The following is a 26,959-nucleotide window of genomic DNA, read 5'->3' as shown; positions in this document are numbered from 1 at the left end:
AGTGCTTTTCTCATTGACAGTAATGCAATCTTTTCTAAATACATGACGGAAATCAGCTTCACCCAAATAAATGTTAATGTACAAAGTGTATGCATGTGCAACATATGGAGCTCTGTTAGGATGTTCTGGTGACAGGACAGCCGGACCACTTCATTATGGTTTATGGCATTAGCAGTTGCTAAAAGCTTCAGTGAAATTGCAGCCTTCTGTTAGATATTTAGTTCCTATTTTCCACTTTCTTTATGGATTCTGATCGGGTGAGTCATCTCCCCAGACCTCATTTTTCAGTCTTATTTCGCTAGCTAGTTCAGCAAATGGACTGTGATGGTGAAGTGAGTGTGGAAAGCGAGAGTTAGCTTGTTCTCGGTGTCTTGTATGGTCTGATTGGATTTCTGACTATTTAATATTAAAAAGATGTTATTTTTGGCTAAGGTCATTGCTACCATGATTGGCAATGATGGTTGCTTTGAATTGCTATGAATCATAGAATATTTAGGGTTGGAAAGGACTTTATGATCACTGGTTTGTGTAGGGGAAAGCAAGTGAATGAGATGGATGTTCTGGTGAGCTGGGGAAATTATCTTCTTCAGCTTTGTTTCAGCTGTCTCTGCTCCCATTGAGGAGTCTGTCCTTGCCCAGCTGTGCCATGAGGCCATGAACTGCAGCAAGGGCTTGTGCTGCTCCTCAGCAGAGCCCACCCTGCCTGAGTCAAAGACCATCATTGCTTCCTTAATCTCACACCCTGTTCCCAGGTGCCAGTGCAGAGATTACAGAACTATGGGATCATGGAATGGTTTGTGTTGAAGGGACCTCAAAGCTCCTCCAGTTCCAACCCCTGCCATGGGCAGGACCCCTTCCACTGGAGCAGCTTGCTCCAAGCCCCTGTGTCCAACCTGGCCTTGAGCACTGCCAGGGATGGGGCAGCCACAGCTTCTCTGGGCACCCTGTGCCAGCGCCTCAGCACCCTCACAGGGAAGAGCTTCTGCCTAAGAGCTCAGCTCAGTCTCCCCGCGGGCAGGTTCAAGCCATTCCCCTTGGCCTGCTGGTACATGTCCTTGTCTAAAGGCATCATCATTGTAAAATGGAATCATCTCATTTCCCTTTCAAACGCGGTTTCCCTTCTCCTATGACCCTACCGCTGCCTGAGGCTTACGCGATGTTGAGCAACGGAGTCAGCCCAGCTCCGCCGGCTCAGCGGCAGCGCCGGAGCCGCAGGCAGAGCTATCCCGAGGGGACAGCAGCTTCCACAAAGCACCGGGGGTACGAGCGGTGCCCAACGCGTGTGACCTCCCTGCGGAGCCCGGTTCGACCCGGTACCGCCCCATGCCCCGAGGTGATGGATGGGGCGCGGCGCTGCCCGGCCTGCGCCGCTCCTCGGTGCACTACGGCGGCGGGGCCGGGCTATGGGCGGCGCTCCGGACGTGGCGGCGGCTCCATAGGAGCGGGCCGGGGGCGGGCCCGGCCGGGCGGTGGCGCGGCTGGAAGGGCCGGGGCGGTTCTAGAAAGCGGCGAGGAGCGTGGCGGGGCCGGGCCGGGTGAGTGGGGCAGGGTCCGGCGGGCGGGGGGTGCAGGTGGAACCCCCCCATCCCAAGCACGGAGGGGCCGCGGCGGGTTTTGGGGGGGGTCCCCGTTGGGAGCCCGGGTGCTGGGGCTGGGCGGGGGCTTTCGGGGGGCAGCCGGGTGGGAGCTCCAGCCTCGAGGTGCTGCGGGTCCGGGCTCCGCCGGCCCCCGAGGAGCGCGTTCCGCAGTGCTGGGTGCCCGCGGTGCCGTCCGGCGGCTCGGCTCAGCTCGGCTCGGTGCGGGGTGAGCAGCCCGGTGTGCGCACCGCTTCCCGGGGGTGCCCCAGGTGACACCCGGCAGCAGCACCGGCTTGGGGTAACGAGGTTGTAAGTGGGGTCAGTGAAAGCTGTGGCAGGGCTGAGTTCCCCTTTTCCCTGCTTTTCGGGTTTAGATACGACTGATATCGCCACTTAGGTGACTGTGAGTCACTGCAATAGCCGGCTGTAACGTGCGCTTCCAGCCTGCCGCAGGCTCACAGTTAAGCCTTAAGCTTTATAAAGGTGTTTTCAAACGCCGCTTGTTCCCCTCCCGTGTCATTTTGGTTTAACCTGAGATCTGTTTTCCCAAAAGCACATGCCCTGGTGTTTGTAAAGCGCACTGATGTGCTGGGCGAGGAGCCAGCGGAGGGCAGCCTGGCCTGAAGGCACTTTCTCGAGTGTTGCCCCAGCTCAGGCGGGCACCGGAGCCTGCTGTGCCATAGCAATGCAAAACATGCGCTTGACCAGGCAGGGATGATTTCATTTCAAGCAGCAAAAGCTGCCCTTGTAACCTGGAAGCCAGGAGGAAAGAGGATGTGGAGCTGTTTGACCTTGTGATGCTCGGTATTCCCAGCCAGGAATTGCCTTAGTATTAAGTACTGAATGTAGGCTTTCCCAGGAGATGTTTTTGTAACACCTTTTGCTCCTTAATCTTATAGGTGGTCGGTGAGGACGAAGCTGAGCTGCATTGCCACCGACAGCCCCTACCAGAATAATACTTTGGCTTTCTGGTGCTGTGGACCTAGGAAATAATCCCATAGGTATGTTGTAACTACAAAGAGCAACCAATAAGTCCGGTGATGTTTTGCAGGCAGGCCGCTGTTCTGCAGTTATGAGTTAGCATTGCTATGACACTAACAGGCAAGAATTTTGCTGCTTGCTTAAGGCATCATTTCTTGAGGTTCATTTTCTTCATGGAGCTAATCCGACTCTGGGAAGCAGTGCAGGAAGCATGAGCCCAGAGGATGAGTCTGTATTGCAGGGACAGTAACAGCAGAGGGAGCATGATTCCCCAGTTACTGTAAGAAGTTTTTCAGTCTAGGTTTAAGTCAGGAATCCTATCTGTTTGTAATTTCCATGCTGTGCATATTGGCAAGCTTCCAGAGCAGCAAGCTGTAAACATGGATGTTTTTCCTATGACTAGCTCTGATTTTTGTGTATGGTCTTCTGTATGTCTGAGGAATGAGAATGTGGAGTGTGGTAGGGAGCACGTTCTGGAGCGATCTTGGAGTAGAGTCAACCCCTGCACCTCTGAGATAATGTCTGACTTAAATTGCCAATAGTAAGTGAAAGAAACAGTTCACTGACATAAAAAACCATTCTAAGCAGGAAGATTTTAATGCATATGGAAGGCTATGTGAAATATTATGATGTACTAAAATTCTGTGGTTAGCACAGTAAAATGCAGTTTAAACATAAATGATGAAAGAAATAAGCTCTAGTGGAAAAAGAGCATGCAGTCTTGCTGTTTTCACTAACAGCGTGGGCTTTGGCTCTAGGCTGCTTCATATGGGATGAGCTTGCAGACGCTGCAGGGTAAGATGCAGGCAGCTCTGCTGTGCCTTCGACTAGCACAGATTTTCTGGCCTGCTGGAGTGTGGAAGGAACATTCCTTGCTGTGGTTTAAAAAGCCTGTTGGGAGCTAATCAAGATGATTACAGCTCCTAAGGTTGTTATTATAGTGAAAGCTAACACAAGCCATTCCATACCAGAAGTACATGCAGCTTTGTGTGGATGTCCTCTATCCATGTCAGTGTGTGCAAATGAACAACTTGTCCTCCTTTTCTTTTGGGTTGCCTGGCAAAATACAAGGCAAACATGTATTATTTGCTAGGCAATTATAATTGTTTTCAGATGCACATGACACCCTTTGGCAAGGAAGGTAGTGATGTTGGCATCAGCTGCTTTGAGCAGCAAATCCAACTGGAGGAAGGAGCTGGGAAGCAGTTAGTGATGAAGAGAATTCACTTGCAAGGAGGCAGCTAATGCTGAAAAGGAGCAGTGCTTTGTGTGTCCCTGGTTGTGACTGAGAGCTGGCTCATTGTAGCAAGGTAAATTGCTGCATGCTGCACTGGCAGTGTCGTGAATCATGACATGAGGTTTAAGATGCAACAGCACGATCTGGGTGGGACGCTGGCAGGCATTGAAATCTGAAGCTCTTTGGGTTAGAGGCGTGGTTGAACGTTGGAGCATCTGAGTTCATGCAGATGATGAATTTTGGCCCTGAATTGTTTCAGAGTCTTCAGCCAATGGTGAAGGTTTGCTTGCTTAGGGTAACATTGATGCTTCCTTAGGATTTAATGATTTAAGTAGTTTCCTAGCTGCCATCATGTGCTGGGCATCTCCTGGCTAACGTGGCAGGCAAGACTTGAAATACTGCTACAAGCTGGATGTTTTTTATGGCCGCTTTTCTTACAGAGGTATTGAGAGATGCTCTTCCTTGGCAACATCCTGAAAATCTGTTTATAATTAAGCCCATCTTTTGGCTCTAAAGTATGTAAAAGTCTTGCACTTTTTTGTACTATTGTGTATTTCCCACTTAAATATAATTAGCCTTATCTACAGCATTCAATACTGATAGCAAGTTGTTGCCTACTTGTGAAGCTCTGTGGAGGGGGTGAAGCCAGCTGCGCAGCCAGCTCACTGCTTCCTCCTGTGTCTGCAAGCAGTAACAGTGGGTGGAAAGTGCTGGCATTTGGAGAAGCTCCAAATGGACCTGCCCCATCCAAGAGTCCAACCTCAAATTGCTGCTTGAGGATGGGTTGTTCTTCAGAGCCTGGCGTGTGGGCCTCGACTGTATCTGCACCAAGAATCCGTCTGTGGCCTGAGGTGACTCTGAAGTAGTCATTTTCTTGTTAGATTTCACCAAGATACTTCAAATTTAGAGACATGCAGAGGCAGTGATTCTAGCAGTGATTTTCCAGGTGTCTTTAATAGCAGAGGCAAGCACAGGAGGCAGCTGTAACCTTTATTTGCAGCATCAGTTTGTAAGTTGGTTGTACTGTGGTAGTTCAGACTCTTTGTGGGGTAAATGGTGGGGGTGTTCATGTTTTTAGGGCTTCAACATGGAGCCTTCTGTCTAAAGGAGCGCTCTGTGGGGCTCGTGCTCTTGTTCTGTGGTATACAAAAGAGGCTGCAGCCTATCAGTTCAATCAGAAGTGAGAGTCCCGAAGGGACTGGATGAGTAATGGGGATTTGTTTCCTCTTCTGACCTGAAAAAAAGCCCTTCCTTTGGCTCAAGTGGGAGCTGGCTTCAGTCCCCTATGACTGGATGTGAAACTCGGAGTGGGTGAGAAACCGATAACCCTGGTAGGTGTGCAGCAGCTCTTCTTTTACGCTTCAGGTCTATGGTTTTGTATCTTCTTCATTCAGAATTTTTAGGAAGCTTAATAAAGAATTTGCTCTAAATGGTGGAGGAAAAAATCCCATCCTGATTCATTTAGTGTAGAAGAAACCTTTTCCCTTCTGCCAGTGGTTCCTGAAGCCTGACAGCATCTTTCCAATGGGAGCAATGATTCACTGCTTATACTCAAAGAAGTAAAGTGTTCATACTATATCCATTTGGTTTGCTTTTCAGCTCTGCTGGCTGGGCACATTGAAGGGAAGGAAAGGAGCAAAACACTGATTATCTGTTAGTGTATGCAGTGAAGTTTTCCTCTACCAGTGTTGCTGAAACAGCTTCTCGCTGCAGAGAGAGCCGTCTCATAGGTAAAGCAGTGGTGTAAGCGCTCATCTCTGGAGGTACACATGGCCTTAGGATCACTGTGCTCATGGCACTTGATGTAGCCTGATGAGCCAGGGCAGTGTGCTGCTTGTCCTGGGCTTACAGCCCCAGCTCAGGACAAGGGAACTGTCTGCTGGCAGTTCAGCATGGGGGGGTTTGTAGTCCAAGGCTGGACTGAACGCAGTGTTTCTGCGCAGTCTGTTGCGGAGGGACGTCACTATGCTCACTGAAATGAAAGGAGATCCTGAATTCACGTGTCCAGCAGGATGTCTTCTTCATTGGAAGATGCTGCTGAAACAAAGCCAGGAATGTAGGCAGTGTTTATCCTACACAGACTTCTTACCTGGCATTTCTATGCAACTGGGTTCTTCCATTCTCTGAATAAAGCACAGTGGCTTTATAAAGATTTGTCTGTTATTGAGGTAGGAGGTGCTAATGTCTCTTCTGCCTCTTTGTTAGCAGATGGTTTCGCTATGGTGGGATGGGCGTGTGTGTGTGCATACGTGCTCGTGCTGTCCAAGAATGTGGTTCTAGCATCATGCTCAGCCTCCTTTAAGCCATTATTTGTGCTCATTCCCCAAGTAACAGCTGTGAAAAGAATGCGTCCAAACAGCATGAAATCCCTGCAGCCAGGTGTCCTGCTTGTGCAAGCAAGAGCCCGTTTCTCTGTTTACTGAGGTTTCTGTTTATTGACTCAAGTAAATGTGAGTAGGATGGCGAAGCTGTTAAAGATCTGCTGTAAAGACAAGCTGCGAGCTGTAGTAAGTGTTCTTGGCAGATATCCTCAGCCATGCGAAAACACGGTGGGGAGGCGCGGGGCGGAGGATGTCGAGTTGTGTTGTTTTAACTGGAAAACTCCCTTGTAATTGTTTTGCCAGGCTCTGTATGGCACATCCAGGAAAGCACTCAGTGAAACGATGACAGGCAGTGCAGATGGACAGTTGTGGCTTAATATATCCGAATTAATGCACTTCCCAACTGCTCCTGACTTGCTGTGCTTTCTGCTACATCACTTACTGTGGCTTTTAGTATTGGCAGACCTCTGCGTGGTACGGTTCATTCAGCTTTACTCAGTTCTCAGATTACCCATGTACTAGTTCTGAACTAACTTAAACAAGCAGTTTGGGAATATGTGGTTTGCAGGGGGGTGAGAAACAGAAGAGAGAAAGAAGAAGACTTTATTATGATGCTGTGAGACATTTTCCTGCTTACTCATGCTCGCAGACTGTTGGGGTAAATGTGTCTGATTCTTTAGAAAGGCTTCCAAAGCAATTTGAAGAGTAATTTAAAACCAGTTGTCTTGCTGTGTGATAATACAGTAATACAGAGAAGAGAATAGAGCTCTTACTAATGTTCTTGGAGATGGTTTTATCACAGGTGATGTTTGGTGTTTACATTCAATATGTGTTCCTTTCCCTTCTCCCCTCTATTACCCTTTCTCATCAGATTTAAGTGATTCCATTTTGTCCCAAACAGTTACATGTTCATTACTGTAATTGGAGTAAGAGCAGGTTGCAATTGGTCATTTCCAGCCTCAAGTTTTATAGAATCATAGAATCCCAGCCTGGTTTGGGTTGAAAGGGACCTTAAAGCTCCTCCAGCTCCAACCCCTGCCACGGACAGGGACCCCTCACAGGGAAGAGCTCATCTCAACCTCCCCTCTGGTTAAAGCCATTGAAAAGTTTGCCCAGTTACACTGGGCAGGGAAATACATCCATGAGTTGAGCAATTGTCATCTTCCTTTTGACACTGTGTGTGTGCATGGGTGTTAGGGGAGCTCAGGGTTCACTGAGCAGCAGTGCTTGTGCGGGCTGGCTGTGGTGGTGCCGGCTCTGTGAGCAGTGGGTGCTCCAAGTGCAGGGTGGGCTCCTCATGAGCTTCCTGGAGGAGGCAGTCCTGGCCATCACTCAGATCGACCAGGAAAAGTACAGGTCCCCGGAGGCTCTTCTGGGCAGACCTCGCATCCCCTTCTTCTCTCATCCACCACCCGCCTGTCTGCTCACATGGGCTTTCCCTTCGTGCTCTCGGAAACACAGCAGTCCGCTTCCAGCCACCATCTCGAGGGTCTGGGTTTCAAACCTGGCACAGCCTTTGAAATCCAGAAGCCATAAGGGCCGTGTTCAGGGGCCAGTGTGCTGGGATGAGGCAGCTTGAATAAGCAGAGCTGGAAATCTCGCTTTCAACTTTTCCAACCGCCGCTGCCACGCTCCGGAATGCTCTGTTCCTCTGTTTGGCTCTCCCACTATTTGTCTTTCGAGACAGCTTTTATATAACTGAGTTTTACAGCATGTTAAAAGTCTGACCATTTAATTTAGACATCTATTATTACTGGAAGAGGATTCAGCCTTGTGTACTCTCCTGTTTGCCAGCTATATTTATGCATGATGTGGAAGGCATGGAGCTTGCCCTTGTTCTCAGTATCTCAGTGGACAGTAGACCGCTTCTCTCAGTGTGTAAATCCCAAAGAGCATACAAGATAGCATTTGAGACTGTTAAGTAACAGTTTCTGTGCTTGAAGATTATTCTCTTTTCAGCTTCAGTGATGAGAATCTGGTCTTTCAAGGACTTAATAATTTTCCATGAGGGTGAAATGACAGAAGATGAAGATCTTGGAATCCTGTGATGGGTTGGGTTGGAAGGGACCTTGGTTCCAATCCCCAAAAAACCTGACTTTTTTTCCTCAGAGGTTAGTAATTTTTACTCCTCATTCTCCTTTTAATTTGTTCCAGGTTTGAGCTGTTTGGAAGATGAAGCCCAGGCTGCAGTTGGTGTTCTTTACCTGGATTCTCCTCATCTGGCACACAGAAGCGGAGTTCTTCACATCCATAGGTATGGAAAGAACCGATGCACGATATGATGTAGTCAATGCAATTGCCAGTTTCAAACCCTGTCTGCATTGGGAAAAGCCACCCTTTTGCATCCTTGATGCTGTTCTGCATTGCAAGTGTTGTGTCAGTGCAGCATTTGCAGTTGATGGTCACGATGTGCTGTTACCTATGATACACAAGTCTCCGAGGGCTCTGTCAGTAAAATAAGACAGTGCCTGTGTCTTATGTACCTGCTGCCAACCTGAACAGAGCACAGACCTTCTGCTGAGAAGCTGAGTCCTGAATGGGATTTACGAAAAGAATGGAAGTGATAAATATGTGAAATGTTTTCTTTGACAGAAGCTGAAATCTCCTGTCTTAAAGTTGGAGTTAGCTGTCAGAAGGGACACATTAATATCCCACCTTTGTAGGACCTGTGTAAATCCTGAGGAATGCACATTGTTATAAACGCTGAAAGTAAATTGTCAGTTCTTGTATTCTAATAACTGTGGTAGGTGCAAGTATGGTTGTGGTAGAGCCGAAAAGTAAGCACCAATGGAGCTGTCTGTGGTGATTTGGTCTAATGTTTTCCTGTGGAATAATGTGGGATGTTCTCCCCTGTAAACATGTTGGAGATTAACTACACCTGGCTGTCCTCCACAACATGCTCTGAGCTCAGTGGAGCTGCTTGTGAATGGCAAAACTCAAAACTCCTGGTGGTTTCTTCCCCAGCTCTGGAAATAGCACAGCCTGCTGACTTCCATCCACTTAATCATGCCTCATTAATGATTACTTCGGAATGCTGAAGCTTAAGCTGTGGCTGCAGTTAGAAATCTCATCCGGTCTTTCAGTGGTTGGTCTTTGAACTCAAAGTTTGTCATAGCAATTAGGATTGACATGCCAGCAATTACCACTAATGCCCATCGGGAGCGAGTGTGTGTGTCAGTCTGGACATGTTAGCCTGAAATGCCTCCGTGTTTAATGTTGTGTTTCCACAGTTACTTGCATTGAAAAGTTGTGATTTTAAGTGATGCTGATGGTTAAGCTATTAATTTAATAGTGTGACCCAATCTGTATTCAGAGCATCTGTTCTACATATAGCAACTACTTGGATCTTTTGTTGCTTTGACTCAATAGCTGCATTAATGTCAAACCTTTCTTTTGATTCTTACATACAGTTGTAATGCTAAAAGGAGGTTTTGAATGTCGCGTCTGTGTATATAACAGCTTTTGTGGTTCGTTGGTGCTGAAGTGCCCACCCTTAACTTGTCTGTTTTGTGGTGGTCTTAATGGCCCTAAAGCATTTCAAGTCTGTCTTCTGTGCTGTTGGAAATTGTTCCTTTCTTAGCTCTGATTAATGTTTGCTCATACTCCTGGTTTTAGGTCAAATGACAGACCTGATTTATGCGGAGAAGGACCTGGTACAGTCTCTAAAGGACTATATCAGAGCAGAAGAGAGCAAGCTCTCTCAGATTAAAAGGTAGGGGGAGAGGTTTGTGTAATGAAGGGTGATAAAATGGCTCATCTGTGTTCCATTATGCTGCACCTTTGTCACCACTCTTTGCTGCTAGATTGTGTTAGTACTTCCTCAGTAGTTAATCACAATGAACCCTTAGGTACTAACTTGCTTGTAATTCCCATAAGCCTGCAAAGAGGGGGCCGTGCTTCAGGTATTGTGTAGTCTTTGTCTGCTTGTTCAGAACCTGTTTGCTGGGCTCTTCCTATTCTTCCCTGTCCTTGGAGCATCACACTGCTCCCTTGGAGAAGCAGGACAGGCTTCTCCATGTGAGTTGAATGCCTCTGAGTGCCAGCGTTCTGCTACCTGGAGTAGCACTGCTTATAATGGCAAAGTGTGCCAGTGGCATCTTGTGGAGTGCACACTAACTCCCTGGCTGCTTTTCTGTGTTGGCAGAGACAGCTCTGCTGCCTTGTTCTCCTCAGCTGCCAACCTGGCTATAGCCCACCTTGGACATGCTGAAAACTGATGTCTAAGACTTACTGCAAGTGAGATGCATCCTACTTTAATAAGGTTTAAAATAATAGGAAAACAAATACCTTTTAAAATAAAAAGACTATTATAATTAAATCAGTTGGAATTCACTTTATCCGTGTGAAGTTGAAAGCTGGTTATGATGGCAAAAGCAGCAATAAATTGATTTTAGTTGTGTAATTACAATGACTTCAGAAGGAAGACATGCATTCATAAATCATTCTCAGACTGAGTTGTACACTTCTTATTCCAGCTGGGCTGAAAAACTGGATGTGCTGACCAGCAAATCAGCATCAGATCCAGAAGGGTACCTGGCACATCCTGTAAATGCATATAAGCTGGTGAAGCGTTTAAATACCGACTGGCTGGAATTGGAAAATCTGGTTCTTCAGGATACAACGAATGGTAAGGAGTTAGAGGAGATGGGATAGCAAGAGGTAGCCTTACAACAGACTTGCTTATCCTCCTTGTGTTTTGGAAAGCTGCAAACGCAGCTGTGGCTTCAATATTACTGCCAAGTTTAAGATTTAAACTAAGGACTGGCTCCTGGTTGCTGGTTCCCCAAGTGAGTGAAAGTTGCCACTGAAGCACATCTCAGTGAAGACTCAAACTGATACCAGTTTTGTTTGAGGAAAATGAAAGAACAGGGTATGCTGAAGTTGTCACCTGTGTTGGCAACCATTGTTTTATCCCTGTTCTTGAGCTTTGTGTTCTTTATATATATAAACTTACTCGTCTGCTTTCCCAGTGTGGTATTTCTCTTGGTGACCATTGTTTTTCGACCACATTGATCAGTAGATAAGATTTAAGAATCAAAATGAGACACATACTGAATTATTGGAGCATTCGGAAGTGGCAGATATTGTAGTCAGTCTGTTGATAACGGTAATAAAGAATTGCTATCTGTAAACCTGTCCTCCTAAATCAAATATTTCCATTACTAATCTTGGTTTTGCATCCTATTGTCAGTGCCTGCCTGAACTTCCTTCCAGAGCTTATTTATTTAAATGGAGGTTTATTTTCACTGGACTCCTTGTAAGTAAGGGAGAAGAGGCTACATTTTTAGGCAGAGCACTGCATGTTTTCCCGTTCTACTCTGCATATGCCAAAGCTTAGGTAGTTGGAAGGTTTTTTCAGCCAAGATTTTTATTGCTTTTTGGAATAGGCATCCTAGATGGAAATAAATTACTCAATTCTATTGAGTACTTCTGTCTGATCCTTTCTGCAAGGTGTCCTTTCCCAGTTCTGCTTGCTGTATGACTTGAAGTGGTTGGGTGGTTTTCCTTCAGCTGATGGTCCCCACATCTGCCCAACCAACCTGCAGCGTAACCTTGATACGTTTATGTAGTACCCTTAATTCCATTTCTAAATGCTTTCTGGCCTTACTTGTGGGGTTTAAAAGCCTCTTACTGAGTAAGGTCCTACCCAGACTTAGGGGGTCCTGGATCAGGGTCTCTGCCCCCTGAGCTGCCATTTGAGATGCCGGAGCTCAGAGTCTGAAATCATTTAGTGCTATGATCTGCAGTTGTCTGTGTGGACGTTGCAAGAGAGCTGATGAAAGCTGTTCATTTTCTTGTCTCTTTCTAGCATAAAGACTTAAAGATCATTAGATTCACATTGTACTTTAGTGATTGTGTGGCACAAGAAAACTGAGGGGTTTAGATCTTTATCCTTTATCTCTTGCCCATGAGCTGTGTTCTCAAAATGGGACAAAAAACAATGTTTTCATATCTTGAGAGCATAATAAGAGGCTTTAAGTCTGGATTATTTGCATCTCAATTCCCCAAACTAAGCAGATGCTTCCTCTTCTGTGTTAATCCCTTACTGATACTTACTCACATGCTGACAGTTACATCCTTCCCTTTCACTGCAAAGGCTTTATTGCAAATCTCACAATTCAGCGTCAGTTCTTCCCAACGGAAGAAGATGAGACTGGAGCTGCGAAGGCTCTGATGCGCTTGCAGGACACGTACAAACTGGATCCTGAAACTCTCTCTCGAGGCAACTTACCAGGTAAGTGCACAGAGGGCTCTTTGCCTTTACGAGGAAGGAAGTGGTTTTCCAAGGAGGCATGTGTTGAGTGATTATGCTCCTGTTCCTTATCTATGAAATGGGGATTGACAGGTTTTGCCCCAGTGAGATGTTTTGGGCAATCCATAGGTATATTGGGATGAATCAGTGTTTTGTCATCTATGCCCTGATAAATGTTGCTGCTGCTTGTAAGAGACTTACTGGAGCAGGTCATGGTTGCTAGCAATGAACTGTTTAAAACTCAATAGGCTTCATTAGAGTGTGGGTAGCTGAGCTGGCAAAACAGTTTCAGTTATTATGTGGAGGTTATTAACAATGAACTTAATTTCAAGTCTTTATCTGTGCATCTGCTGAGCAACTGGAAATCAGTGCAGATACAGTCAAATGGATACCCAGTTTGTCTAAATAACCATCAGCTGGCTTACACACAAATCTGCATCTCCAGTAAAGAGCAAAGAAGCCAGCCCTGGATGTAGTCAGGCTTCTCTGATCAGCTAACAGTGTTTGGAGGTTCAGTTAAACCTGGTAAGCTGTTGGTCTGCTCTGCCTTTATCTACAAGCAAAACACAATAGCTTAACGCTGATGTCTGTTAAACTTCTCTTGGTTTCCAAAGGAATTACTGTCACAGAATTAGGGTAGAATTTAATCTTTAACTCTGAAGCATTGTCTTTTAGAAGCCTTTTTGGATGATAAAAGTGTATTACTGATATTCCTTAATATGCTGTCTTTCTGGGTTTAGGAACGAAGTATAGGTCCTACTTAACAGTAGGTGACTGCTTTGGTATGGGGAAGACTGCTTACAATGATGGAGACTACTATCACACAGTACTGTGGATGGAACAAGCCTTAAAACAGCACGATGAAGGGGAGGATACGACAGTCAGCAAAGTGGAGATCCTAGATTATCTCAGCTATGCAGTTTACCAGTTTGGGGATTTGCACAGAGCCATGGAGCTAACCAGGCGGCTGATATCCCTTGGTAAGGACAAAAGACCTGCTCTTGGAGCACTAGGGAGTGGTGCCAGCAGCAGAGCCCAGAACAGCCATGGGTCCATATGGGTGAGCTGACTGGAAGGGTGTCCTGCCAGATGACTTACAGGTCTTGGGGTTAAACCTACAGTCTCTTTACACGTGAAGTATCTTTAACAAGTTATCTTACAGTCTTGTGCTGTTGTTACCTGAGATCAGATGTGTGTCTGGCTGCAGGATCTGTGTGCTTTGCCTTGGTGTCCTGAGATGTGTTTGGTCAGGTTGTCTGAAGTGGCGATCAGGGCTGCCAGATTTAGGCAGAGTGTGTTATCTTCTGTAAAGTCCTATTGACTTCACATATTCCCCTTTATTCTTCAGTGTGGGTACTCTTCCATGGCAGAAGAATATCTTGCCTGAGCTCTTAGAGTATTTATTACTGAATACCCAGAACAGATTGAGGTTTTTTAAAACCTCATTTTATCTCTGGTCTGTTTCTAGCCATCTCTTGAGTAAACAAATAAGCATTGCTTCCTATCCAACATTGCCTGCTTCCTGCATTGGAAAGGTTTAGCCTTCCCAATTAGAGTTAACATCTACTGTGTTATGCATTTGTCTTATTTAATCAGTGGTGGTTTTTAGCTTAGATGTTAACTGCATCCTGAGTGTCAGTGAAGCCTATCTATTGAAAAATAAATATCAGTAATTTCTGTAGACACTGGGATTCATGGATTAAAACATACAAGAATATGAATATTTAATGTAGCCCCCTCTGCAATACAGCTTGGCACTGGTACCAGAATGTAAATCCTTATCAGCACCAAACAGTGGAACAGACTTGGCAGTCCCCATGGGAGCAGCAGCTTCCTCTGCTCTGGCTCAACTTCCTCATCTGGCCACTATTAGCCTGAGCTCTAATGGGAGGTTATTTCAGTGGCCTTCTGGGTTAGTTCTGCAAGATAAGCACAACAGGCATGGGAGGGCCAGAAGGAAAAGAAACTGTTCTAGGTGCAAGTGTCCAGAAGCATTGGTGAGCACGGAATTGTCCCTTCTTGGTTTTGCTGGGTAAAGATCTGATGATGATGTTTATTGATTCATACCAGCTATCATTAATAAATCACTAATGATAGTTCCAGTGATGTCAGTGATGCAGGATACCTCCCATGTAATCCTATTACAAGTGTCTAGAGATGGGTGCTGCAGGTGGACTGGTAGTGACCACCACCATGTCCCTCTGGGCTTCCTGACTTTGGAGGACATATTTGGGACTGTAGTCTGTAGCTGGAACTCCACAGTGCTTGATTAAAGCATGCCTGTGCAGTGCAGATGAGAAGCATGGTGGAGACGAGGAGTGCAAATGTGGACTAGCTTGAATCTCTGCTTATCTTGGGTAGAACTGGGCAGAAAAGTTGAGAGAAAAGCAGGGATGTGAAGACCAAAACATCTTTTTGTTGGAATGCAGATTTTGTGATGGGTCCTTCCAGAAAAGATTCTTTTGCAGACTATGGCCACCTTCCCTGTGCAAAACCAGAAGCATCCCAGTGCTGCTTTTCAGTGCAGACTGGAGCCAGTGTTTCTGGTAGCCTGAGGATGCTTTAAGAATGAAAGAGTTTTTGCTGTCTTGCTAAAAAGGCTTGTTTGTACTAACTGAGATCACTTAACTGCCTGCTTCTGTGTGTCTCCCTCCCCATGAAGACAGCACTCATGAGAGGGCAGGCAGTAATCTGCGCTACTTTGAGAAGTTGCTGGAGAAGGAGAGGGAGGAGGAGAAAGAGAAGTCAAACAAGACCATGACAACAACAGAACCCGTGGTGCAAAGTGGTGCCTACGAGAGGCCTCTTGACTACTTGCCAGAGCGTGATATCTATGAGGCCCTTTGCAGGGGTGAAGGGGTAAAAATGGTAAGAGAAAGGCAAGAATTCCCTGCCTGCTGCCTTTGCATGAGGGTGATGGAGCTTGGTGGGACATGGGGAGGTTTGCTTTCTGTGAAGCTGTTTTCCTAAGAAAAACATAATGTAGCTCTCTCCAGGATGAGATTTGTATCTTGGCCTCTTTACCTTTAGTTAGCCCTAGACAGAAGAGCAGTGCTGAACTGTACCTCTTAAAGGTCGCTGAAAATTGATTCTCCTTGGTGTGTCTGCTCAGCCGTTTCAAACGCTGACAGTGCAGATGTACAGGAGGCTTTTTCCACTGAGAGCTGATTATGCTTTGCCACACTCGAGAATCACATTATTCCTTCTTTCTTGCATCTTAGAAACACCCTTTTGGGGTGATTATTTCAACTGACAAGTCTCCAGTACCTCTTGACAGACATGGCTTTAAATTCGCAGTGCAGGGAAAGGAATCCATTCCATCTGCATAGTCTTAATTATAAGAAGCAGACTTTTACAGCTGGCTGTTTATGTAGTCATTTGCTTAATCTGTAACCTCTTGCAACTTAATTCTCTGAAAGGTTGGTGTTTCAGCTGGTGCGCAGTGGTATCTGGAGTGGTGTATGGGCTTTTATTTGCAGCGAGTTGCAGAATCACTCATGCTTACCTCTGAAGTTTGCTGTCTGCTGATGGCTTTTACAGTGTTTGTGGCCTGAAGCTTGCTCTCTTTTTGTGTCTTGCCTGTTATAAGTTCATGAAAAGTGGTTGAGCAAACAGCGTGCTGTTTGACATCTTGTTCCAGACACCTCGAAGGCAGAAAAGGCTGTTTTGTAGGTATCATGATGGAAACAGAAACCCTCATCTACTCATAGCTCCGTTCAAGGAAGAAGATGAATGGGATAGCCCTCATATTGTACGATACTATGACGTCATGTCTGATGAAGAGATTGAGAAAATCAAGCAACTAGCTAAGCCAAGGGTAAGTTTTCCCTCTTCCGTCTCACTAATGACTGCTAATTCCATGCTTTAATCTCCTAGTCAAGAATAGGCAGACGATTTGAAAGATCTGGTTTCATACTACAGATGATACACTGCAGCTGTGAGCCTAAGGGGAACGATTTCGAAACTGCCTGGTGATGTAGGACCATAGAGCCCAGGCTCCTGAAGGTATTTATGCATTGTTGCACTTAATTATGCAAAGTTCTCAGTAAATGGCTTGGGAACCTTGTAGGAAACTAGGGACTAGACCTGTAAAATAGATGGTTGGTTGGCTGACAGTGGTAGAGGTGTCCGATATAGCTGAAATCTGCCTTTTGAAATGGAGCTGAACTTCAAAAGAAGGCTGAAGCCCAAATGCCAGCAGAAATGGGAGAAAATGTTGATTTGAAGTTGTGCTAGAAGAATATCTAGAGTTCTGGGGGTTTTTGATTCAGGTAACCTGGAATTCACTGCTTCTGTTTAAACCACAGCCAAGACCTGCACAGGGCAGGCACTTCAGATGCTGTGGTGCATCCATGAGTGGAACCACAGTGTTCTGAAGCCACAAACTGCTTGTTGGGAATAATGTCATACTGTTAACGCAGAGCTCTTAAATAATTCCTGGTCTTGGACTTGGGAAGGTCAAAGTACTTGGAAAGATGGCTGCACAATGCAATCATTCACCCAGAGCACTTCAGATCTGACTTTTCCACCTAAATATGCTACTGTGCCAAGTGTAGATCCAGCTCAAAGGCAGCAGCTTGGAGTAGGAACCCTAGTTCTGATGTAATTCCTGTTATTCATGATGTGAATTCTGATGACTGCACACCAAAAAGCAGCTAAAAAATGCAAAGTTTGTAATTATCTTGTCTGTTTTTTCTGGAGGTGGGATTTCCTGTCTGTTCCCTTCCTGACAGAGGCAGAACAGTGTGAGGTCGGTTGTAGATGCTGCACCTTACTCTGTAAGACAAGCATGTAAAATGAAATATTCCCATTTTTATAGATGAATGGTTCATTTTAGTACTCTTCCTGCTATGAAATGTGGTACTTAAATTCCAGTCGGGAATTACCCTTCTGTATGTGTTTTTAAATGGAACATAAGTTGTTAACAGCAGTTTGGGAAACTGATGCATCTGAAGATCATTAGTGATTTGGGATGTTTATGACACTGGACTGCAATGACTACCAGCCAGCTATGGGAGTGGTGGCAGAACACTCCTGTCTTGGTGAGGACTCTCACCTCTAGAAATGAGCGAGTTTTTCCTATTGCATCATACTGTAACACTTCAGGAGCTTCAGATAAAATGGAAATATAGAACATATCACTTAATCTATTAAATTAGATTAAATTAAACACACTCTAAGACAGCTGTTAATTTTTTTTTTGTTTTTCCCTTTTTCCTTGACATTCTATGGGAAGTCAAGTCCTGCTCCCTGAGTTTTGCTTATATTCCTACTGTGAGAGGAATTCCTCATATAATCTAGTGTAGAACTGGGATTAGTCCCTCTAAGAGGTTAATACCGTAGTCTTAAAGTTCAGATTAAAGCTTCCAGTTAAAAGCACTCATTTTCTCTAAACTGTTCTCTAAACCTGTCTGTGGCTCAGCTGCAGGAATAGCTTTAAATCCTGCAGAACTGCTGAGGGAACGGAAAGTGCAAGCCCTGTGCCGAGATGGTCCTTAATAAATAGAGCTTAACTTCAGCCAGGAAAGTTTAGTTAGCCATCATGGAAGCTTTCAGAGCTCTGAAGTAGTGTGTTAGTTTTGGGCTCAGAGATGGGCACTTCCCTTGTTCTAAAATGCATCTACAAGAAGTTTCTCCTCTTGGGTCCAAGCACTTTTAACATTATCTGCACCTTACGCTTGCCAATACTTGTTGTTTTGTAGAGGAACAACATCTGCATGTGATTGAGGGGAGCTATATTCAAGTGGCTTTGCATGCTCGTTTTGCAAAACGCAATCACTTCCACTCCAGTGCCAAAAAGCAGTTCCAAGTTCTCAGGCAATTCCTCGGAGCTGACTGGGATGGGTCAGGGCAATTCTGAGCTCTATTGGAGTGGGCAGCATAGGGAGAGATCTGCTCTGCAAGTATGAGAACCTTATTCCCCAAATACAAGCATGCGATACAGGCATGAAGAGGCAAAAGTAAGGTGTGGAGGGGGGGCACACATCTTTGAGCTTGGTGCTGTAGGATTTCAGAAGGAAAAGCCATTGGGGCACATGGTAAACTAAATGCAGACTAAGGAAGAGTGGGTGAAGCTCCTGATCGCTCCAGCGTGGTTACAGTTCTTCAGATCCCAGCAAATGTGTTGTCAGGCTGCTTTCTCCACCTTTTCTAAGAGGAAGCCTCACATTTAGGAGTCAGTTTATACCAAGTGAGGTATAGATTTTATGTCTTAACTGAAGAACCCTCCCTATCAGAAAGAGATGCGGAATAACAAGGAATGTGGTCAGGTTTAGTTTAGTTCTGATTTATTTAGATCAAATCCTAGGTGCAGGAATCAAGCAAGGGTGTACAAGCTTGAAAATGGCAGCAGAATGAAAAGTTTGGGAAGTGAAATTATATCCCAAAGCTATGCTTCACTGTACAAGTGAAGGACAAGATTGTCAGCCTGGCTCTTCTGTTATGATTTCTGCAGGAGAACCTGGAACAGAATAACAGTGAGTCAGAATTGCAGCAGCAGTTGTGCCAAGAGCTCTTGTATGAGGGGCGAGACAGCTGACACGGATTGTGAAGCTGGCTGCAGGCTGACTTGAGGAAAAACCAAGGAAATAATGACTGCATGCTCTGAGGAAAATGCAGCAAAAAAAGGCTTTCTGTGACCTATAATCAAGTGGAAGGAAGGAGGCAGGATTTAAAGCGTTTGTGGTTTGCAGGAGTTAAATTTAGATGCGGTCTGTGTTTACTGTCAGAGGAGTGTCCCAGTTCTTGTTCTCAGCTGCAAGTAGCAAACCGAAGTGACCCGTTGTGTGATGCTAGCCCTAGCCCGTTGCTTTGACACCGCAGCAAACCTCAACAGCTTTGCCAGGATCTGAGTGTTTCCTTACAGACGTGGTGATGTGGCTGACTGGTGATACAGAACTCACTGTTTAAGCTGTGTAGGTGGACTGTGCTTTTACAGAGTTACCCCCCTAATGTCATAACACGTCTCAAGCTGTCTCTGTGAAATCAGTGTTCCAGGCGTCTTCCAACAGGAACATCTTGAGCATGGGAATGTTGAGAGGTGCCCTCAGGAGTTTTCTACCACTGCGGATTTGCCTGTCCTGTAATTTGTAACTCATTCCCTTGCTGTTTTTCATCTTAGAATGTGTTTTTTCAGTGCATGTGAAGAGCAGGCTGATTAAATTCATGGAATATCCAATGATTTTCCCTTTGCCAAGAACCTGAGCTTCGTACATTGTTAACTTTTGTTGTTCCCTCTTGTTAATACTGAGTGCAGCTGTTTAAGAAAGTACCTTCAGAACCTGTTCATCAAGCAGCACTCATGGATTTAATGAATATCATGGCTTGTGCAGTCAGTCAGATTCCTTATCCAAGATCCAGTGCCAGTTATGATTTGCATTTGTGTTTCTGCATGTACTGTACTAGTGTGAAATCGAACCAAACTGGGTTGGAGCTATGACTCTCATCCGGTGATACACTGAAGTTGGGCAAATCAGGTTGATTTTGGTTTAGATGAGAGGGGGTTATTTCCTAACGTGTAGCTGATGTGTTTCTTCCCCCTTGGGATTTTTTTACACAGCTGGCACGAGCCACAGTGCGTGATCCCAAAACCGGTGTCCTTACAGTGGCTAGCTACAGGGTATCCAAAAGGTAAGCAGAGAGTTCAGCCCTAAGGGTTTTGTGCTTAATGCCTGTCATCAGCTACCTGCAGCTGAAAACTGCATGTAGCAAAAGCTTCCTCAACAACTGCGTGGTGAATGGCTCTTTCAGCCATCTGAGTGAGGGCAGAAGAATCCTTCTGCCTTAGGAAAGGTGATAGTGTTTGCTTTCCAAAATAACGTGTTCCAATCCTTCCCTTGTCCTAGCTCATGGCTGGAGGAAGGTGATGATCCTGTGGTGGCCAAGGTGAATCAACGAATGCAGCAGATCACAGGGCTGACAGTGAAAACAGCTGAACTGCTGCAGGTTGGTGCCTTTGTACTCGGGTTGTTTCTCATGCACGTACCTCATTTCTGGCAAGCTAAAGAGAAATTGAGGATGCCCTAGATAACAATCTTGCCACACAGTGCTCTTTCTCAAAGCATGTTTTGGATTTCTGGAGAGCAAATGCTGTCTTCTGCAGCAGGCACTTGCAGTTCAATGGATGTTGATGCTTTCTTTCATGCTGTAGGTTGCCAACTATGGAATGGGAGGGCAGTATGAGCCACACTTCGATTTTTCTAGGGTAAGATCACACTGTCAATTATTTCTTAGTGGGGAGGGGGAACAGGTTGTTTTAAGAGGAAACTGTTGAAACCCTTTTCTATTAAAGCATTCAGTGTATAGTCCTGTTGCATGGATGGGTGATGACTTTTGGAAAGCCTTTGCGCTGCCTTCTCTGATGCTGAAAGTTCAAGGGAAGAAAGAACAAATCTGCCTGTGTATTTTTGTTCCTTTGCATGGTACAGAGACACTAAAAGACAGCCCTGAGCACTCAAATATGCTCTTTCCATTACTTCATTTGGAAATGGAGGTCTGCAAGCCCTGGGTTGTGAGTCTGTTGTTCCATCAGGCTTCTGAATTCAGTAGGGTTGTTCTGAGTCCTCCTCTGGAGCATATATTAAAGCACTTTGCTAGAGCTGGATGAGGAGGAGACCTCTTCTATATCCTTCCAGAAGAAGTCGCTGTTACGGACGTCTTCATGGGTTACAGAGCCCTCAGTGTGGCTGCAGTCATAGGGTCTGAAGAGGGTTTGTTGGGTTCAGGAGGGCAGTGGTACTGGGAACAGAACTTGCCGCTGGTGGGTGCCAGATGCACGCTAGGCACTAGAGGGCTCTGCCTTGCAGATAACGGCTCTGGTTTGCTGCAAGTGGGGAGAAAAGAGGAACAGATTGTTACCCTAAACCAGTTTATGAAGATGCTAATCACACTGAACAGCCGTGGTGACTGGTAATTTCGGATATAAAATCCACCTGGTGCCTTGGTTTCCAGCAGAACCGTGGCATTTCAATGGAATCTGGCTTAATTCAGGCTGTTCCAGTGGTTTTAGCTGGTAGAAGGTTTCACTGCAGCCAGAGCACAACCTGATAATTGAGTGCAGAGTTGGAGCCACCCAACTTAGCCCTGTTTAAAAACAAGCCAATCCTGAACTTCAGCACTGTGGAAGCTCAGATTCCTTAGCTTTGGCCTGCTGAGAGAGTTTTCCTGTTAACTTAAACACTGCTTCATTTCCTGAATCAAGCAAATGCTCTTAAATTATCTTCAAAGCCTTTGAACTCGAGGACCTCAGCCATCAAAATGGCCAGTGTGGACTTGGCTTTGGGGTTAGGCAGCTGGGGCAGAGCTCCATTTGGAACATAACCTTGGCTGCAGGCATCAGTTCAGGGAGCCATGGAATTTGCCATAGCTCTGGACCGGTCCTCCAGGCTCTCTGTGCATCACAGATCCTGATCTGCCCTGTAGCTTTCTGTTCCCTTGCAGTTCACAGAGGGACAAGTTAATAGTTGCATATTACAACTTGGAGAGTTTATTGGCTGCTTAAAAGATAGATAAGTCTTTTGCTGTTGAACTTCACAAGTGCATGACTGGACCTGAGTACATCTCAATGCTGTTAGATTGTCCTTTTTGGATTGAATCTGCAATGCAGATACAGAAGTCTTGGGTTTTATGACCCCATTTCAGGAAAGACCTTTTATTTCTTGAAATATATGTCAGGTAGATTCAGCTATAACATCTTAGAGATAGCGGCTGTGGTTTTTCTTTGCTGTTTGTCTTTAATACTGGTTTCTCTTCTTTAAGTGTTAAAGATTATGGGTTTTGTGTAGAAAACTGCACCTTAATGTCTCCTGGTTGAAATTTCTTCCTATGAGCAATGTAAATACACTTTCAATTGCAGTTTTTGAAGGGAGGAGACACACACACATCTGTGTTCTAGATGTTCTTTCCGCTTTGAAACTGGCACCAGTGTGATCTCATACTTCAGCAAACAAAACTCACGGTTTCTTACAGAATAAAGAGAATTTGATCTTTTTGATGTGGTGCTTAGTCCCAAACTAGTAACCACCTAAAAGAAACGCACTATTACTGTTCTACAGTTTTGCCTGCTGGCAGAAACTGCTTTTTCTCATGACACTATTTCTATAAGTCACTAGTACATTTACCAGAATCAAGTGTATTGTCTAAAGCCGTTGGAGATGAGTTTTTCATATTCACCTCAGTTGTTGACTTTGGATCACTGTCCCCTACAGTAATGGCCTGTTTACTGGGATAACATCAGTGTCACAGGCCCTGAAAACCTTCCTTCTACTCTGCCCTAAGAACTGCTTCAGTGCTACTTCTCCCTATAGCCTTTGATTGCTCTGTGCATGCAGTTGTGCACCCTGGCTGTGATGTGTAATGGCTTCAATATTGACCTGTATCAATAGCCCCTTTCAATTCCAACTCTTTAAATTGGCCTTAAGGATCTCTCTGCAGAGCTACACGTCTGTAACTCTAGTGTGAGCCTGTCTGGAACTTGGGTTAAAGTTGTTGTCTGTTACAGCGACCCTTTGACAGCACACTCAAATCGGAAGGAAATAGGCTAGCGACGTTTCTTAACTATGTAAGTACCTCTGTTTGTCTCCTGTCTGTGAGCTTGAAGTTTGCAGTTATTCTCATTTAATTTTATAGAAAGATGAGCCAGATGCTTTCAAGCGGTTAGGGACTGGAAATCGTGTGGCCACTTTTTTAAACTATGTAAGTATGCCGATCCTTTGTACATTGAGTGTCACTTTAGCAGCATCTTGTTTACAGCGTGTGCAGTTGGTTATCTGTAGAGATTCCCTGGCATCTGGAAGCAGGGATTGCATTGTTCTTGCAGCATCAGGTGCTGTCCCATCTGAGTTGAGAGAGTTCTGGTGGTTTTTAACCTCTTTCACCTCAGAACAGAAAATCTGAATACAGGACCTGGCTTCCCCTTTTGGGGAATGATACTATTCCCTACCATGAAATCTTTGACTTTATTGGAGTCCTGTTGGTGGGAGAGGAGAATTTGGCTTATTTCTCAAAGGCAAGTGCTTGGGGTACTCACGTGGTGTGCAGTTTGAGAGCTTGACCATCAGCCACACTGAGATGGTCATGTTCTTCCACCACTGTTCGACAGCACTTGATGTTGTGGTCTGTCAGCCTCTGTTTTAGCTGTCTGTCAAAGCTGGAGTCACTCCAGCATAGCTGTTCCTTCAGCAAATGGAGGAGACATAGCTAGTAACCTTGGAGCAAGTGGGTTACAAGAGCAGAATCGAAAAGGTCCAGTAGTTGCATGCGTGGTACAGCCTCCAGACCATGTACACCAGGATCGAGCAGAACTGCCACTGATACTAGTGGCCTAATGGATTCACAGCAGTCTTCTGATACTTTATCAGCCTATACTTATCAGTAGTTAGGATCACTGAATCTTCTGTGTCTAACTTTTGAGTGAGACAACTTCAAATTCAAAATCCTGTGATGAATATTTATGGCTGAGTGGTATTTTGTGTGAAATACAGCTCAAAACAACCAGAAATACTTTCAGCTTGATATGGCAGGAGGAGGAAATAACCTCCCAAACAAGAATCCAGATAAGATGGATAGCTATGAAAGTCTGCTGCAAAAAAACGGCTTTGATTTCAAATTGTCTCAATCTGTGTTCTGTTTGTTTCTCAGGCTTTTGGACAAGCCTTGATTTAAAGTGAATGATCCATACCTTATTCTCTGCCAGTTGTACATGGTCAAAGGCAATTTACCCTTGTATGTCCTGTCTAGAAGATACCGTATGTGTCCCAGCACCCTACTAAAAAGAGTGGTCATGTTGCTAAGACATAACTATTAACTTGCAAAGTTGCATGCACATGCTTTCTAGTTGGAAGGGCCAAAAACCTGTGCACCTATGGCATCTTATGCCCTTTCATTGTAGGTACCAAGCAGGAGGACACCAGAGTGGTAATAACATCTGCTTTAAACAGAAATCCAAGTTACTGCAGAGAATTTGGGGAGTGTATTAATAGTAGTCCTGCTGGTTTTAGTAGGAGCTGGATCTGACACACTTGTTACTTTTAATTAGAATCTGATCAAAAACTTCCTGAAATATGTAGAAATGCTTCTCTTAACAGGAGTGTTTCTAGGAACTTTGGTGGGTTTTGGGTCAAGTCTAGAGTTTGTAGTGAATCTATCATTACTGATGAATTCAATAAGGTTAAGCTCATTCCAGTGTAGTAGGGCAAAGTATAAAGATACATGCTTTTCTTTAGAGTCAAATAGCTGTATGTATTGAAGCTTAAGCTGCATAAAGCACTTGAAGTGTCCTAACATCACTGGCGAACAGCACAGGAACAATGCAGAAAGTGAGGCTTTCTAATAACTTGTGTAGGGTTTGTAGTGGTTGACAGAGATGCATGAACTAAATCACGAACATCAGTTCCAAAGACATGGTTTCAATTTATGAGGAAGCTTGTGGTTTAACAGACACTTGTTTTCCTAATTGGATCATAAACCGGAATGAAATTCTTAAAGCTGCTTGACTCTGAATCCTCTCCCTTGTTCTAGAGCACCAGTTCATTAACACTGCAGGTACACAGCTGATGGCTGATTGTCCAAAGGGTTATATATAATCTAGATGAAGTGCTGAACAAAAGCCATCAGTAGCAGACACTGTTACTTCTGCAGCTCATGCTGGTTGAAGAGCATCCTTTCCCCATTAGTGCCTCCATAGAGGTGCAAGCAGGAATCTCTGTCAGGGCTTGGGGCACTCTAGCTTGTGGGACTGCATCTACAAAAAGCTTTGTGAATGGACAGAGTTTGTGGACTTTGTTTTCTCAGATGAGTGATGTAGAAGCTGGAGGAGCTACGGTGTTCCCAGATTTTGGGGCAGCAATATGGCCCAAGAAGGTGAGTCTGAATGTGTTTGCTTGATTTCTCCTCTCTCCTGCTGGCCTCATCTTCTTCAATGGTCCTGCATCCATTTAAAAGCCACTGATGTGACAAAATGCTGTTTGCTGCATCTTGATGGACAGGCTGCTGTGTATCAAGGCAGCTCTAAGCTTCCTTTGTTTTACGATGTGTAACATGAACAGTGTCTGTGTAGAGCTGTTGTTAACAAAAACTTGTGTTCAGGTAGAGCTCTTGACTCTGAGCATGGCTGAATTCATAGAGTGGGACTAATGGAGTTTGTGTGCTGTCATATGGTGGCCTATGCTTCATAAAAGCATTCAAGGCATTTCCCTGCTCTCCCTTACTGTGACCTGAATAATTCCGTTGCCCAGGTTCTGACTAACCCAGGTCTGGTTTCACTTTTCAGGGAACAGCAGTGTTTTGGTACAACCTTTTCAGAAGTGGAGAGGGTGATTATAGAACAAGACATGCAGCTTGTCCAGTACTAGTAGGGTGTAAATGGGGTAAGTAATACTGCTTTAGGAGCAAAACCTAGGAAGGCTCATGCGTATGCAGGGCCAGTGACACACTGAACCCTTACAACAGCTTTTAATAACCTGGGTGTTGCTGTTTGGAGTGATTTGCTACTGTTGCTACTGGAGTAATTTGGCCATAATGAGAACTCCCCCCATCAGTGTCACGTAGTATCAAGCAGCTGCATTGTTCAGCTGTAGGTTCTCTAATGAGCTTGTGTCAATGACAGCACAAAGTGTGTAAGAATGCCCCTGGGTTTGTGTAGGGTATCAGCATCAGGATGACTTGAATTATCACTTGACTAGAGCCAGGTCTGTTCCTGCAAAGATTTGTGCTTAGTTTTAACTGCAAACGGAGGAGAGCTCCTTAAAGGTAGATGTGGCTGTCTGGGCACTGGGGATTTCTGCTAACTGCGAGAGCTTCTCAAGCTCCATGTCATCCCATACCCGCCTTCCCTAGCATCCAGGGTATTCCCCTGGAGTGGCAGACGTACAAATACCAGACCCAGAATACACTGCTCTGTTACTATTGGTTCCTAAATTGTGCAATTGGAAAGATATTTTCTTCCCCAGCCCTTTACATCTTCCTATGTCTTTCCCATGGATGGATAGAGAAGTATAAGCAGGGATGGTCAGGCTGAGAGATGAGACTTTACTTGCAGTAACCATCTGGGTTGCGGTGATGCACACACTGGTTATATGGTGGTAATTAATTTCACATCCTTGTTTCCACAGTGTCAAACAAATGGTTTCACGAAAGGGGAAACGAATTCTTAAGGCGTTGTGGGAGAACAGAGGTTGACTGAACCCCAACATGCTGCAGGCCTTTGTTTGTCTCCTTTTCTACTGTTGTCTGTTCCAGTTCATTTCTAAGAAATGATCCATCTTTCTCTCCAAGAGTCCTGGCACTTTACCAAAAAAAAAAAAGAACAACAAAATATGTAACAGTGAAAGGAAGTAAATGGCATTTTTCACGCACTTGTGTCTTGGTTGCTGTTATTTCCATGCCTTCTGCCCTCCCAGCTTTCTCTGTAGTAGTGGTGCGTTCGGTATGTTTGGGTGCCTGGTCTTGTGCCTTTTGTACCTCAGAGGATTTAGATGTTAAATATTTCTTTGAGCCCAAGTTGGTTTGTTTAATTTTGTGTACATGTTGATTTTATTGTATTTCTATGGATCACAGGTTCTGAATCAGAAATAAATGTTCTTTCCATAAAGTG

At 45.0% G+C, this 26,959-nt stretch overlaps 1 protein-coding gene across 3 annotated transcripts; it reads left to right on the top strand.

The window, feature by feature from the left end:
- The first annotated feature begins 2,458 nt into the window (after window positions 1-2,458).
- On the top strand, window positions 2,459-26,959 carry P4HA2 (prolyl 4-hydroxylase subunit alpha 2). Of its 3 annotated transcripts, XM_061347592.1 has the most exons (16): window positions 2,459-2,578; window positions 8,271-8,370; window positions 9,732-9,828; window positions 10,592-10,743; window positions 12,214-12,351; window positions 13,110-13,349; window positions 15,032-15,237; window positions 16,010-16,186; window positions 19,928-19,998; window positions 20,214-20,313; window positions 20,519-20,572; window positions 22,868-22,927; window positions 22,996-23,061; window positions 25,159-25,227; window positions 25,637-25,733; window positions 26,478-26,959. In XM_061347592.1, exons 2-16 carry the CDS (start codon window positions 8,289-8,291, stop codon window positions 26,546-26,548), a joined length of 1,680 nt encoding a protein of 559 aa, XP_061203576.1. In that variant the 5' UTR covers window positions 2,459-2,578; window positions 8,271-8,288; the 3' UTR covers window positions 26,549-26,959. The 3 variants fall into 3 exon arrangements, with proteins under 3 accessions (XP_061203576.1, XP_061203562.1, XP_061203567.1); XM_061347578.1 differs by lacking the exon at window positions 22,868-22,927; XM_061347583.1 differs by lacking the exons at window positions 2,459-2,578; window positions 22,996-23,061 and having other exon boundaries at window positions 8,222-8,370.

Source organism: Neopsephotus bourkii, unplaced genomic scaffold, assembly GCF_033783945.1.
Source record: "Neopsephotus bourkii isolate Nb327-2 ecotype Australia unplaced genomic scaffold, CSIRO-AGI_Nbou_v1 NB_52, whole genome shotgun sequence".
Classification (NCBI taxonomy): domain Eukaryota; kingdom Metazoa; phylum Chordata; class Aves; order Psittaciformes; family Psittacidae; genus Neopsephotus; species Neopsephotus bourkii.
Note: the sequence above shows the minus strand (reverse complement) of the source record. Positions and strands in the feature narration are given on the sequence as shown.

Excerpts from the sequence above, each read along its gene's own strand:
- P4HA2 (XM_061347592.1), top strand. The coding sequence starts at position 8,289 with ATGAAGCCCAGGCTGCAGTTGGTGTTCTTTACCTGGATTCTCCTCATC. Across the intron at positions 12,352-13,109 it reads CTCTCGAGGCAACTTACCAG|GAACGAAGTATAGGTCCTAC; the intron begins GTAAGTGCACAG and ends TTCTGGGTTTAG. Across the intron at positions 20,573-22,867 it reads CACACTTCGATTTTTCTAGG|CGACCCTTTGACAGCACACT; the intron begins GTAAGATCACAC and ends TGTCTGTTACAG.